The sequence below is a fragment of the Pollachius pollachius genome (assembly GCF_949987615.1).
Source record: "Pollachius pollachius genome assembly, chromosome: 2".
In the NCBI taxonomy this organism is placed as follows: Eukaryota; Metazoa; Chordata; class Actinopteri; order Gadiformes; family Gadidae; genus Pollachius; species Pollachius pollachius.
The window spans coordinates 41011282-41026920 of NC_136935.1; the positions used below are offsets into that span (position 1 = coordinate 41011282).

General features: G+C 43.1%; 1 protein-coding gene across 1 annotated transcript; it reads right to left on the reverse strand.

Annotated features, from left to right (window-relative positions):
- Positions 1-15: 15 nt before the first annotated feature.
- On the reverse strand, positions 16-12318 carry sh3d19 (SH3 domain containing 19). The gene is made up of 25 exons (XM_079729967.1): positions 11723-12318; positions 11368-11407; positions 9291-9331; positions 9090-9129; positions 8762-8915; positions 8380-8566; positions 7181-8287; positions 6922-7077; positions 6604-6807; positions 6277-6495; positions 6003-6173; positions 5481-5597; positions 5287-5351; positions 4773-4813; positions 4229-4448; positions 3752-3820; positions 3412-3546; positions 3256-3325; positions 2777-2907; positions 2606-2658; positions 2257-2489; positions 1930-1979; positions 1593-1782; positions 1166-1269; positions 16-1087 (listed from the first exon to the last, which is right to left on the reverse strand). Exons 1-25 carry the CDS (start codon positions 11751-11753, stop codon positions 977-979), a joined length of 3939 nt encoding a protein of 1312 aa, XP_079586093.1. The 5' UTR covers positions 11754-12318; the 3' UTR covers positions 16-976.
- Between the last annotated feature and the right edge of the window lie 3321 nt (positions 12319-15639).

Here is a 15639-nt window from a genome sequence, read left to right on the forward strand (position 1 = left end):
AGCCTTTATTTTGTACATGCTGTAGTTAGTTTGTGTAGGGGAAACTTGGCTTTGCGTAAACATAACGCATTGGGACATGTCAGGTCCTCAAGAAGGCCCAAATGAACACCATAGAAATGTACAAAAAATCAGTTTCATATCGTTGGCCTCAGCATAAATGCAGTCGTATTTTTAAGGTTCATCTTGTATTTAGCGTCATATGCCTAGGACAGAACTGACTTGGGCAGATGTTGATCATGGAATGTAAAGGCACTGGCTTGTGCAGCTAATCTGCAGCGTTATCTTTTGCCAAAATGACAGGTAATTACGTTTACTATATTGAAGGTGAAATACCAGGTGTCAGTGAATAGTGTTAAATCTGCCTCTTCTGACACAAGTGGTCGTGTCCACCTAGATTTGACGGATAGAGATGTGTGACAGTCCACTGGTTCTGATCTATCAGCAAACATCCAGGTGGACATGCTCAGTTGTGATGTCGGAAGAGGCCGATTTTCAAAGCTTTTAAAAGCTAATGACTCGCCTGGTATTATGTCACCTTTGAGGTTAATCTTGTATTTAGCGTCATATGCCTCGGAAAGAATAGCTGACTTGGGCAGATGGTGATGGAATGTAAAGGCTCTGGTTTGACAGCCAATCAGCAGTGTTGGATATCTTTGGCCAAAATTATGCTTACGATATTAAAATAGCTTGCCCATATTTCCCCTCATGATAAAATGACTACCTCAGTCCATGGAATAATTTCAAATCTATAAAAAAAAATCTAATCCAAGTATAACTACAATACATTAAGACAATTTATTAAACAATTGTATACACAATATTGGCAATACTTTCCCATAACACTTCATTCCAATTTGAAAGTCACTTCAGGTTTCCCATGTGAAAAAAATTGTTAACTTGCAGGTTTCATATTTTTTGACATTCTACACCTAACAGGTGCACAATAGGGTCCTCTTCTGCATTCCAATTCCTAGCATTATCCCAATACTTGAACATAGTTTTTAGGGACAAGTGCCCTTTTTCCTCTCAGTTCACCCAAGAACCACTCGTCATCAACGGATTCGAGATTGGTTATGATGTCCCCTGCCTGTAAAGACCAAAGGACATGTTATATGTAATGTCACAATGTATGCATTCACATTCTGGAAAATGTCTGGACTTTTACCTGTAGGGAGAGCTCCTCTGGACTTTCGGCTATGAACTGGAACAGAGCCTTGGCCTTGCTTCCTCCAGCCTCGCTTCTCTGCGGATGGTTGTGCAGGGACTGGCCTGGTGGTCAAGGAAAGTACGTTGGTGCAAAATTATTAATCAGGGAATAGTGTTACCAGTGGTCAACTACTGGTAATCACCCTTCTATTCTTCTATTATTCTATTTCATTTAAGACCATTTCCTCATATCCTAGCAAGGTCTATAACAAACACCTGCCACCGTCAAAATGCAGAATTCTAGCTTCTCAGTTCTTAAAATAGTGCTTCTCTATACCAACCGACGGGTAAACCAATGAATGCACAATCTAAAGGCTAGGCTCGTCTCCACAGTAGAGCTGCAAAGTAAAAAACTAAAAGATAACAGGGTCTGAACCCCATAGTACCTGGGCTGCCCTCCACAAAGGCGCTTGGGAAGATCCCCTCACATCCATTGAGTCTGCCAGACCACCACACGGTGTCCAAGTGCATTGTGACCAGGATGCTGTCCCCTTGCTTGAAGGACAGGTCCTCCCCTGTCTGCCCATTGAAGTCATAGAGAGCCACCACCCATTCTGGTCCTGAAGGCTGAGGGGCCTGAGATAAGCACAGAGAGGGCCGTGGATGTCAGTCAGTGAGCTAAATTAATAATTGTTTAAAATGGTGCATGAACAATAGAGGAAAAAATCTTTTATATAATGCACGTAATATAATTGCAATCATCAAAATTTGCAGATCTCCTACCTGGATTGGTTTGACAGCCTCAGGTTGAATATTTGGATGAGCAGCCAGTCCTTTGAAATTGACAAGAAAATATATTCTAAATTTGTGAACAAACAACATATACTATGGCAAACCAAACTATGGTTTGCCGCTGAAGAGAAATATTGTATACTTCGAACATTCATTTAGTACCCTTAGAATCCATGGTAAATGTTAGATTTTAAGCAATTCTTTGGAGGACGGATCAGTTCTCCATATAATTGAACCAGAGAATAATATCACGCCCAAAACCACAAATTCAATTGTCCTAGCTAAACAATAATAACAAATTTGCCAGATGATTCCTACCAGGCAACGCTATTCTTGTCTGGGGCTGTTGCTGTTGGGTCATCGGTGGAAGAGGCAGATCCTCAACAACCTCAACAAAGTTGAGAGGAAAGACTCCAGTGTAGGCGCCCAGGTGTCCCTTGGCCCACTCGTCTCCCAAGTACTCCATCAGACTGATCACGTCCCCCTCAGAGAACGTCAGCTCGGTGCCCCCCTCCCCCTCAAAGTCAAATCTCGCCACACACCTTGGGCCACTGACAAAAAAGTAAATAAATGTATTACACATACACATGACGATAACAATCAGAGCACAATTTGAGTAGCTTCAAAAAAGTGAATATGAGGAATATTATTTTGATAAAATATTTACCTGACAGTGGCTGAAGGTTTCTTCTCCTCACGAGAAGGTAGCGGGGAGTTTGACTATTAGAAGAAATAAAATATAAACATATCGTTTGATCAGGATGCTTATTGAATACTTGTATGTATTTAATGCGCTCCTCCTCTACAGTTTGAATATAATTTCAGCTTGAGGTCTTACCAGCACGTTGACATAGTTGACGGGGAAGAAGCCAGTATTCCCTCTACACGTTCCCTTGTACCAGTCGTTATCCACCTGTTCCACCATGATGGCAACATCCCCGGCCCTCAGGCCCAGCTCCTCCGGACCAGCTTAACAAACACACACACACCACACCACACCACAAGTAAAGTCACATAGCAGGGGCTTTTATCCTCAGCGACTTGCAGGTAATGTTTTAAGTGACAGGACATTCATGAGCAGGTAGGGAGTTAGGGCACCCTGCTCAAGGTTGCGGATAATGGAGTTTGAAGCCAGAACCTTTTATTTGGGAGGAAAACACCCTAACCATCATGCGCTTAATTAGCAGTAAGAGTCTCAAAAGGGCTTCGCAGGCCTACATTATACGACACAGAATACCAAATGCTAATGCAGACTTCAAAGTAAATCCTAAAGATCAGTTGGTTCATGAAGCTGTCGAGGTAGCCGTGAGTCGTTACCTGGGTCAAAGTCATGTATTGCCTGCACTTGTAGTCCACCACCTTCCGAACTACTGGCTTGGTTAGGGAACTGTACAGACAGTAAAGAACACAACCTTCTTCATACACCCTAGACAGGTCAGGCAGAATGAATTCACTTCCATTGAGAAGGGTTACCTGAGGTGCCTCCTGTGGAGCCAGGGGGGTGATGACCTTCATGTGGCATCTCTGGACCAGACCTTTTCCCTCGCCTACCTGACACATTACAGTCCTCTGGTCCATCTCCTCCAGGAGCAGAAGCACATCGTTTTTCTAAAGGAGAAACAAAAGAGAAGTTATGAAAACAATTGCTCATAGAGGAATTAGGGGATTAGGCATAAAGACCTAATGGCCTAACTGCTAAGTATAAGCCAACATGCAAGTGTTGTATTTTAAATAGATGGTCCTGTTGTGCATGCTGTGTTACAAAAACATACTAACAAAGAATAGGTTTGACTAAGATTACTTGACCAGTCACCTGAAATGAGAGCTCTCCCGTGTTAGGCCCATTGTAGTTACAAACAGCAATTCCATGAGGAAGTTCAAGCTGCAAAACATTATAGAAAGTGTATTTATAGAGCACCCTTCAAACACAGAGGCAATTCAGAGTGCTTCACATGCAGCAGTCCCATTCTAAAGACATTTCAATGGCAATCAATAAAACACAATACACATTATTTAACCCATTTGTACCGGCTGCTGTGCGGCGCAACATTGTATCTACTAGATACAATGTTGCTCCGCGCAGCCGGTACAAATGGGTTTAGACCGGATTGCGCGTCAATGCGTGTTTACCATTAAAGGTAAACACGCACAGATGCGTGATCCGGTCTGAATGGGTTAAACAAGAAATATAAAATGAGCTTGTGTACACAGTGAACAAAACAAAGGTCTTGTGCAACGCCTTGGTCCGGTGGCATGTGTATGAATAAACACCGGCGGTGATGTCCCTTACTGTGTACTTGTTGTAGAGATGGTGGCCAGGGCGGGGCCTCGGGGGCAATGCAGGCCCTCTCCTACCCGGCCTCTGCACCAGAGCGGCGCTCGGCGCACCCCGCTGAGAGGCCGGTACGATAGAGGCTCTAACCGAGGCGCTGTGGCCGGGTTGAGGCGGCCGAGAGGGACCCACCTTGGCTGGGGGAGGGCGGGGCGGAAGGACCTTACCCCCAGCGGGCCTGGGAGTGCGAAATCGTGGTTAGGGCTGGAACTTTTGGTGGTTAGGGCTGGATCCAACCCTTTTGTGGATATATTTTTTTGTTGCTGTTTTTGTGCGGCTTTCAAAAAGGATATAGTGAAGGCATACAGGGAAGTTGGTTGAAAGAGAATGGGAATGACATGGAGCATAGACTCGGAATCGAACCTGGGGTATGCAAGGGCTATTGCTTACATGGTTATTGCACTTGTGGGTGGAGCCACCAAGAACGCTGTTGTACTCTGCAAATGTGTATGCGGAGAAATGTTTGCTGGTGGAAATGTGTTCATGGTAAGCGCCCACTTACCGAGGTGGCTGGGTCGGTTCTTGCCCTTTGTAGAATGACTCCTAAAAAAGAAATAAGAAAGACGCAAATTATTTTTATCAAACAACTTTGGTTCTCTCCTTGCTTGAAAATCGGACACCACAGCAACCAACAGTCCCATTTAGAAAAAAAAGCTGAAGCTCAAGTTTCATAGGAGGTATAATGAGTATTGTGACTGCTTGTATGAGTTTTAGAAAAAGACTCCATTACACCCTGTGACACAATTCTCAAGGGGCTGGTGAATGGAGTGGAAGGGTTACATTTCTTTAAGACTAACAAGACTGCAATAGTTTAAACTTGTTGGTATGAAGGCATGGTTAAACCATTTGTTTCCAAAATACATGTCTGTCGCTGTGCCTGTCAACTAGTTAGTACTTGGTAAAATCGGTGTGCGATTAGTTATATGTATGTGTATCAGGTATGCTTGTAGTTAGGTTTCGTTGGTTTGTATGCCTACTTCCTGGGGTGAAACTCTAAGGGCTTCATAATGGCTTACTTGGCGTTGCATTGATCCAACAGGCTTTTGGCTCGGAAGTGAAGGAGGAGTGTCTAAAGAGAGATCTGACCCACAGTCAAACACATCCAAAAAAGTTAGCAACCTCTACCCTAACAAGAAAATATTTTTCATATTCCATCGCTCCTTTGCGTTGTATAATTCATCCTCAAATCAAATTATTATAGGGAACTTACTTCTACTGGTCATGCTATTCGGCCGAATGGTGGTCGGTCTGCTTGTAATACTTTGTTTGTTTTGGTAGCCTGATAAACCACTGTCCAGGCTATGCTGATGCTGAAATGGGGCTCGATCTGGACGCAGGGGAAAGGCATATTATTATTATGTGTCAAGCAACAACTTTGTCGGGTTAATCATCATCAAATCTAACCAACAAGTGCTTAGCACTTTTGTAGTAGTAATGTATTAACCACTAAGTTATGCATTAAAAGAAAAACGGTCCTCGATTTTACCACCAGCTGTGATAATAAGACATTACAACCCAAATCAAAATCTACCCTAGAGTGACATCCCGCTTGGTAGTTTCCACCAAGATGTGTGATGGATAGATCAGACCACCAGTTGGTACAGTCCAAGGCTGGTAGGCTGGTCAGTCTTTTTAACATTTGGGCTTGCTTGTAATGGCTGATCTAATTCTGGTGGTAGAACCAGGGCTTTTTAATGATAAAATAAGCATCAACTGAAGGTAGCTGACTCACTCGATGGTCTGTCGTACTCGTCTCCTGCAGCCATCAAGGCAGAGTCATGGTGGAGGTTAGGCCCTGGAGTCTCTCTAAAGAGCTTGGTGGGAGGCACTGGAGGGCTAGGGCGGGATGTGGGGAGAACAGCCACCCTGCTGGGCATCGTTCCTTGGAGATCCCCTATGGAGTCTGTATATTTTGATATCGATTTTTAAAAATGTATGTAAAAATACTTATGGTTGACACTATCTTTAATCATAGAAGAACTGTGGAGTGAATGATGGCTACTTACTAATTCTGTCATAATACTGATCCTCTGTGGGCATCAAGGGGGAATTATAGTTGTTGAAGTTGGGTACTAGAGGTTCTTTAAAGGGTTTTACTGGAGGGGCCGGGGCATAGTTGCCCTGCTGTGGTTCCAGACTCTTCACTTTGGCTATGATGGAGGGGCGGGATGGCGGAAGGACAGGCACTTTGCTGGCAATCGTTTCTTGGAGATCACCTATGGAGTCTGCATATTTTGATATACATTAGATTATTAAACATTCATGTAAAAATACTTATGATCAACACCATCTTTAATAGTAGAAGATCTGTGAAGTGAATGATGGGTACTTACTCGATCGGTCATAATACTGATCCTCTGAGTTATTGTTGTTGAAGTTGGGTACTAGAGGTTCTTTAAAGGGTTTTACTGGAGGGGCCGGGGCATAGTTCTCCTGCTGTGGTTCCAGACTCTCCACTTTGGCCATGATGGAGGGGTGGGATGGCGGGAGGACAAGCACTTTGCTGGCAATCGTTTCTTGGAGCTCTCCAATGAAATCTGTCAATATTTACATCAATAGTATCGCTCATCAAAACTGTACTTGAAAATCCTTATAGTAAACATGATGATTTCTTTAATGAGAAAAACATGTAGTGAAGGTAGCTGACTTACTCGATTGTCTGTCGTACTCGCCCTCAGAGTCATGGTTGAGGTTAGGCCCTGGAGGTTCTTTATCGGGCTTGTTGGGAGGCACTGGAGGTGTAGGGCGGGATGTCGGGAGAACAGCCACCCTGCTGGGCATCGTTTCTTGGAGATGACCTATAAAGTCTGCATAGATATCATATAAACCATCGATAATGTATGCAATAGTACTTATGGTCGCCACCATCTTTAATAGTATAAAATCGGGGACTTAACAATGGCTACTTACTCGATGAGCTGTCATAATCCTGATCCTCTGTGGCCATGAAGGTGGAGTTATGGTTGTTGAGGTTGAGGCTGGGTAGGAGAGGTTCTTTAAAGGGTTTTTCCCAAGGCACTGGAGGGGTCAGGACACGGTTCTCCTGTTGTAGCTGTTGTTCAAGACTCTTCACTTTGGCCTTGATGGAGAGGCGAGATGGGGGGAGGACAGGCCCCTTGCTGGGCATCATGTCTTGGGGACCTCCTATAGAGGGATAGCCTCCAGGTTGCAGTGCATGCTGAGGCCGAGGGGCCGGCGATGGCTTTTGAGGCCTTGGTGCCACCAAAGGTTTTGGGGGCATTACGTTGTTGTTGTTTTCCCCACTGTGTTTAAACGAAGCTCTGGAGGCTATGGAGGGTTTAGACGAGACTGGAGGTTTGATTGAGGCATTCCTAGGGAGAGGCTTCGGTCGCTGTGCTGCCGTTTCCTCTTCGGTGCTCGGCTTGGTCTCAAATGCCGCGATCCGGGCACTGACTTCCCGTTGGCTGTGCATAGCGCTCATCTTGTCGTCAGCCTCTGTACTCTGTTCTGTGGAGTTGGACTCTGATGCTTTGTCGTTTTCAAGGGAACTGTTGTCCGCACCAAACACCTCCAGTAGTTGTTCGATGTACTTGTTCGAGGACAGCTCTTCTTGGTTGTTGCTGGAGTTCACTTGATTGTCATCCACATTATCACTGAGGCTGACCAGAGTCTGAACTGTAACACTAACCTCTTCTGTCAAAGGTTTCCTATGATATTTCTTTAATCGAGGAAGCGGAACTGGACATTCGACAGGCACTGGTTCTGAGGCTGGTGTGCTAAAGTTGGAAGGGGGGGATTGTGAGTTTACAGGAACCTTAATATGTTGAACTGAATCTTTAGCAGAACCATCCCATTGCACAGTGACCGATCTTGAGCATGTGTGTTTAGAATCCTTTGTATTGCGTTGTCCTATGCATGATTTTGACTCATTTTGGTTCTCTGTGCCAATGGAAACATTTGTGCACTGTATGTTTGTTGGTTCTGATTTTACAATAGTAGGTTCCCTGCACTGAGTCTTCAGCAATGATGGCCTCGGTGGTTTATGTGGCTTTTTAACTGCAAAATACAAAAATATCATAAATGAACATTGAAAACATTCTGTAAAATAAATATGAAATTGAAATCCTTGTTCTTGTAGATTTTCTGACCGTTGGGTTTTCTTCCCGTCTCACTTGCTGGACTCAGACGTGGACTAGCTGAAGTGTCCTCCCTCACAGGGTCCGTCTGGGTGGCACTGGTACTGGTGCAGGCCAACCTGCGGGGGGCGGCGGTCGGCCTGGAAACGTGCTCTTCCTGGGTTTTCTCTTTGATCACCTGATCATAAGAAGGCGGTGGCTAAAATGGGAGAAATAGTGAGGTTTCACTTTTTTTGAATTTCAGTTAATTTTAAGCTTCTCTGTTTATGATGATACTATTTTTTTATTGTTATTTTGGTGTAACTCCGGTTTTAGTACAACACAAAGCACACACAGATCAAATTAGAACACAGCTTGGTCTCCGGATGGGGCTGCTGGGGTAAACCTGATGTACCTGGGGGTCCGCCTGGACGCTTCCTGGCCAGCTTGACTCGGGGGCCGGAGGAGGAGGGGGAGGTGCTGGGGGGGAATTGAAGATACCAGAGGCCCCTGGGAACCAACTGCTATTGACTAGAGGCTCTGCTGAGAGGATGGTGATCTCTGGTCGCCTATGGACACAAACCACACCATTTCCACCCCCTTAGTACAATAATGTCACAATTACAGCTGCCACTCAAGATAGTGAGGGAGTGAAAAATAGTAGAGGCATCAGGTCTTTTCTTTTTTAAATTCCATTTAAAACCTTCCCATTTGATACCTCCCATCATAGCCCATTCTCCTACCTTCTCTCTCTACTGTGGTCAATCGGAGAGTTGGTTCTCGCTGAAGGCAGAAAAAAAGTTCACCAAATGTGAATCAATTTGTCTAATCCGTTTACTGGCAATGAACAGAAGCCTTGGTATATTGTAGACATTTCATTTGATGATATGAAGTTCTGTTGTGCATCTCACAGTACTGCAGAATCTCAGGGCTGTTCAACTCACATCGTTTGATGGCTGCTCGTATGGAGGACAGAGGTCCCTGGCTGGAAAACGGTATAGAAAAACATTGTTGTTACCTCTTTAGGTGTGAGCCTGCTTCTCTCCAAAGCATAGCCCTGGGAAGAAGTGTCAACAGGGGCTTGCCGATAAAGAGTGGAGGGGGCAACATACGGGCCTATGGGACAGTTAAGTCTCTAATTATTTTTTGTACTAACGAATTCATTTATCAATTGAATTCAATGTGGATTGCTGCAGAATGGACCAATAGGCCATTTTCCAACTAAACAGCCAAACAGCTTACGTGCCCAAAATTTAGTGTGTGTGTATAGAAAACAAAATAATATATGCATTTCATTTATAGTATTTTTAGATCCTTCTGAATCCCCAATTCTTAATTTGCATGCCTCAGCCAGGCTGCCTGTGGCAGACTACAGCTGGTCTGAAAGGCTGCAGCCAGGCTGCTGACACGCTCTAGGCACAGATGCCACATCACCCTAATGTCACTTCACTGACTGCCAGTGAAACGAAAGGTTGATTTTAGAATACTTCTAATGACTGTCCCTCGTGCCAGACTAAAGACCAAAGTTGATTATTACTTGACTGTCTTGCCACTTTTGCTGTGGAAGTTGAAAAACAACTTCATATAAATCCAGGTGTCCCTTTTTTTTTTACCGCTGTTCATGCCTGTTCCTGCTTCTTTATTCATTGTTTGTTATGGTCTATGTATCGTTGCTTTTGTTGCTATGCATCCTCTCTGTTATTAAGCACTATTTGAATAGGCTAGATAAATGAAGCATTAACTCCTCAATACAACCAAGGTGTAACACCCTCAGGCGACTTGTATCTGTTCCCCACAGGCACCTTTACCTTCACATTGAGACAATGAGACAATCATTTTGTCACCTGGGAATATCCCCTAACCCATTAATCTGGCTTCTGGTGTTCTTTTGGTGTTCATTGTTTAATGCGTTTAACACTTACTAAAAGATGATTTTACACGTTATCCGACATATGCAGACAAACAGCTCTTTTCGATCATCCAAAATCAAATGCTGCGCTACATCACGCCTACCTCAACAACAACGTTTCCCCCAAGACAGGTGACGGTTCGCCATTTAATACATCTCCTTGACAACTTTGTTTTTCTCTCCAGAAAGCAAGTCTATAGTTTGTAAATCCGTTACAGTCTTTCAGTTAAGTCCTTTTCCATCTGGGTTCCCTCATTTAATGCTGGGATAAAAATATCAGCCACGTTTAGAGGTCCATCGTTACCATGGTAACCTGTAGTGTTTGCTCAACTAAGGTGGTGGTTCTCCACCCAAGGGAAAGTTCTCTGGTTTGAAGGAAGCAGGGCCATTTAGAAACAAATATCTGCCTCATTAAGGAAAGGTGCCTGATGATGTAATCTGTAGTAAAGGATCCTCATTATATTTACAACACAGAGGTCGCACCAATGCCCCCTGGGGGGCAATGATCCAGGATGCTAGGTTGGGAGTCATTTTATTAGTGGCTTATGTGGAGAAGGTAGGTGTTAGGTATTTTGGATATTGAAGGTTAGAATCCAGCCATGGGGATCGACCCAGAGCCATCCTTTTTTGTTTTAAATCGGTGTTACAAAAGTTACAAAAATATGTTAATATACTTCAGTGCAAAGAATGAAGTATTCAAAAGCATTTGAATACTTTCCGACTGACAGGGGTCTCAGCAGTTTAACACCTAGGGCAGACTGTGTGAGCAGGTAACCATTTGTCAACAACAACATCAACATCAGCCTAACAACAGGATATCTCCCTGTACTCCCCCCTGGGTCTGTCTGTGAATGAGGATGAGAACGCATTGTTGGCACAATTCACAACCTCACCATCAGCAGATCTGATGGTTAAAGAGACAGAGTCCTCTTTCACACCGCTCAGTAAAACGGTAAAAGAAAAAGGTACAAAATACAATGTCTGTGAAGCTTCTGAGATTGTCAAGTAGGAACTACCTGCACTTTTGTAGTTCTGCAACGGTTTTATTGCCACATCAGCTCAAAAGTGGATGGAAAGGGATGTGGTGTGTTAATCAAGGGGGGTGAGCATACCTGGAATGGGAGCGATCTGGCTTGGTCCTTTGCAAGTGATCTTCGGGGGAAAAAGAGGGGAACGTCATGAACAAGACAGGGGACATTTTGATGAGTAATGTAGTTGAACAGAACAGCTAGTATGCAGACTTTGACTGTAATGTTGATGAACCTGTTACCAAACCTATCTTGTTTCCTGGTAACATTCTCCTCTTATTAGTTTTATTTAAAAAATACCAATAATTGTACAGTGTACAGATAGGACGAACAATTTCGACATTCATGTTCATTCGTTTTAAGGAACATTTGTTAAAAGAAATGTTCGGGACAGACAATTAATGAGTAACATTTTTTTGACAATCAAGAAAGTTCTTACCGAGATATGCTTTAATAATATAGGTGACCATTCATGTTGTTCTAGTCCACCTATATTACTCTATTAAGTTACCGATACCCTATCCACCAAATGTTTTGTGGGTAGGGTATTGTACAAAGAAGTAATGGCTCCTGAAGTTTTCAGAAATGCATGGTACTCAGTTTTGTCAGGTATGGGTTTGTTTGTAAGCAAGGAAACATCATTCAACAAATAAACAGAGTCTAAAAAGTAATAAGCATTTCAAATATGGGTTTATGTGTGTTATGAGTTTAGGTGTTATATATGAGGGTCAAAACATTGTGTCATACTGGTAGAAATAGAGTGTTGTTAGCCACTTATGCTAATGCAGACAGATAAAAAGCTTCAATTTGAAAGTCCCCTTCTGACGGTGAACTGCAATTCCTTGTCAGCTGGAATTCTAGATGTTTTGTTTACACAGCTCTCACCTGAAATCATAAGCTCCCTGCTCACCAACAAAAACCACCTGCCGCACCTGTCCCTTGTTATCAATTACTTTCGCAGCGAAATGGTTTAGCCAAAACATTCATGTAATTAGTCACCAGAATAAGACAAATTAGCAAGTTAAGATTACAAAGAAACAAAACTAGCATTCTTATAACCTACAGAAAAACTGTGTCATTGCATGTAAATGTTACTTGAAAATGAATAGGCTAGTCCAAAATGTGTTTATTTAGTGGTGATGTTCCTACCTGCAAAGTAAACATTAAATTGAGTACGGCTTTCTTCAAATCTCTGCCTTAGTATCCATTAAACGAAGAAACAGTCTTTGTGTGCCGGGAAACACAGAAGCCACCATAACACACACACACAAAAATACACGCCCCCCCCCCCACAGACACCAGCAGAAAATGGGAGGGTAGATAGCTTCTTGGCTACTCTCTGCTAGGCCAATCTGATGGAAAACAATGTGGTAATTCAGGAAGTGCTGGTTATACCACACAAGAGTGCAAGGTCACTATCTCTCCCCTCGCTCCACCAGGAGGTCAAAGTGAATAAATATTACACTGAACCTGGAAGCCTTGTCTTGGGTGGCAGTTTCAAGTTAAGCTTAAATGATTAACTTTAACAGCTCTGTAAGCGATACCATTCAAACCCACATCGAGATGTATGTGGTGTGTGCGGGCGTAGCCATGCTCCACTTCATAGGTATAGTCAAATAGCAACATCTCACCCCCCTGTCATGTGGAAAAACCAACATTAAGGTGTTTAACTGAAATATAATTGTCTGTTTGGTAGTGAAATTATTCTTGAGAGTGAGTATTTGTATTTCATTTTTCCCACATTTGATAGTAAATCGTTGTATACCTTTGTCTTTCTCATGTATCGGGCAGTCGCCACACCGATCAAAGTCGTACATGTGCGACAGTGTTTCTACCTCAGGAAGAATGAATCATTCTTCTCAAGTATCCCTTGCAACTTTGATCAAACCAAACACAACACTCAACACAGATTATTAGTGTCTTGATGTTCAGAGGGTTCAACCAATCCACCAGCTCATCTCAAATATTGAGAAAAGTCCAACAGATGGTCCTACATTTTCTGCTTCATTGGGAGTTAATCTTATTTATGGATATTTAACAGTGATCGTGCACCATTGAATGATTCAAACAACATAACATATTCGGTTCCTATGGACAGGGAACCCGATGTAATAGGCTAGATGACTTTCTTTATATTACTGTGAAGGGGAACACATAGTACAGCACACCTGTTGATGCAATGACCTCTGTTAAACAGCCCCTCTCTAACTGAGAACATCTGCTGGTGTTCTGCAGGACAGGCGTTCTCACAGAACAGGTGGTGATGAACCTACAGTGAAAACAAATGTCTCTCTTTTCACAACCAGCAATGAGGACTTGAGGATGAGGACACAATATATTTTAAGGTATTTAGATTCTCATGGCAGGCCTATATTAGACTCTCAAACAAACCACTAAGCACACTACCACGGTTGGTCTTTCAGGACGGCTCACATTAAAACCATCCTTAAAACAGTGCTTTCTCTATAATCCCATAGGAATTTAACATCTTTTAATTTCCCTCTGCCCATGGTGTCTTGGGGGACAATGTTGCAGATTCCATGGACCCTCTCACATAAACAGCATGGGTAATAGGATTAAACTGAATAAAGGGAGTGCTGGAACACAGCACGCTATAGGGAAATATTGTTGTTACATAGAAACTTACAACTTATATAAACTTAGAAACAGGAGAAGACTTGAATAAATGCATGCCATTAGGGAGAGTGATTGATGCCAAAACAGGAAACAATACTACACAATATCACATGATTAAAATAATGGAAATCAATTTGTTAGTAAAAGAGATCAGCCAAAAAAGGTACAAAGTTACACTACTGGCAAATTCTGGGGATGTTCCCATCCACAAGCCTTTCTGCTAGCTGCTGGTGAGGAGTATGTTTACTAATGGCGGTTGGCAAGAAGGCAGGCACACCCGTGGGTGTGTGAAGTCAGCATGCATACCTGAGGTGGATCCACCAAGTTGTTTCAGTGCCATGTTTAATCTGCTTAATAGCAGTCACGGTATGATGTCACCATTAAAGCGTAGCGTAATGCACGAATGAGACCTGCAAATACTATGAAATAAGGGGGTGTCTTTTTAAATGCAGCCCACCCCAACTGCCCAACATGAGGTCAGCTAGGGATCCCCAAACAAAACAGCTGTTGTTAGGGTGGGTGTGTGTGAGGTGGGGGCATGCCTGGGCCGTCTGTGAGGATAAATGGTTGGGCAGGGCATGGCTAGGTTAACATGGGGGGAAAGAGTGAACATTTGCTTAGGTTTGCTTGGGGACTGAGCATTTGTGTAGTCGTCTTCTATGACAACAGCTGTTGTCGAGAGGAAAAATGGTGACATCTACTCTTCTGCCTGGGGTTCAATTAAAGCATTAGGCCTAACTGTTATTATACCTAAATGATCACAGTGTTGGTAAAGAAAAATACAGTGACAACTGTAATAGCCCATGAAGAGGATTTCTTCCCTTAACAAATGTCATCCTGGAAAGACATGAGATCTAGGGGGATGTTGTCACTCTGGTGACGCCACCAAAATGACAAGTGACGTCAAACGGGTACGCTAACTTTCATTGAATTAGAGTTGGCAATGTTTGACAAATATAATAGACAGTTCCAGCATTCAAAATATGCACTGTTCTTCCTTTAATTGTCAATGATTGGCTTTCAGTTTGTCAACTATGCATGCGACTATTAGATATTTGCTGATATAGGCCTATAAGGCTAATTCGCTGTTTGGACTAAAGTATCGCATTTTATTTAATACTGATCTTTCATCAACATATTTTACAATGTATTCTTCAATCCTTTAGTAAATAAATAGCACAGCCTATAAAGCAAAATGGGATTTCAAAACTTCAAGCCAAGATTTCCCTAGCCTACCTCTCGCCGGGTCACGTACAGCTCTGTCTCCCCTCTCCTCTTCTTGCTCCTCGGTCCTCGGTTCGGACATCGCTATTTGACACGGGACCGATGAACTGCTTCTGCGATTCACAAATTATTTGGCCAAAAAAAGTTTGGAGACAAATTGATAGTCGGTCTTCCACTGCTTGTTTGGCTGCCCCGTTTTACAACCACTCTTCCACTACCTCTATAAAACAAAGGTCAGCTATTCCCAGATAGTAACTAACGTCCCACTTAAATTCGGCTGTGCAGGAACAGATAAAACTGACTGCGACGAAACTAAGTTAGTGGAACTTTGCTTGATCCGCTCCGACCGTTATTAGGCCATTATGCTGAGGGTGCTCTCTCTCTCTCTCTCTCTCTCTCTCTCTCTCTCTCTCTCTCTCTCTCTCTCTCTCTCTCTCTCCCTCCCTCCCTCCCTCTATATCTCTCTCCATGTAGGTCTCTCGTATCTTTTAATAT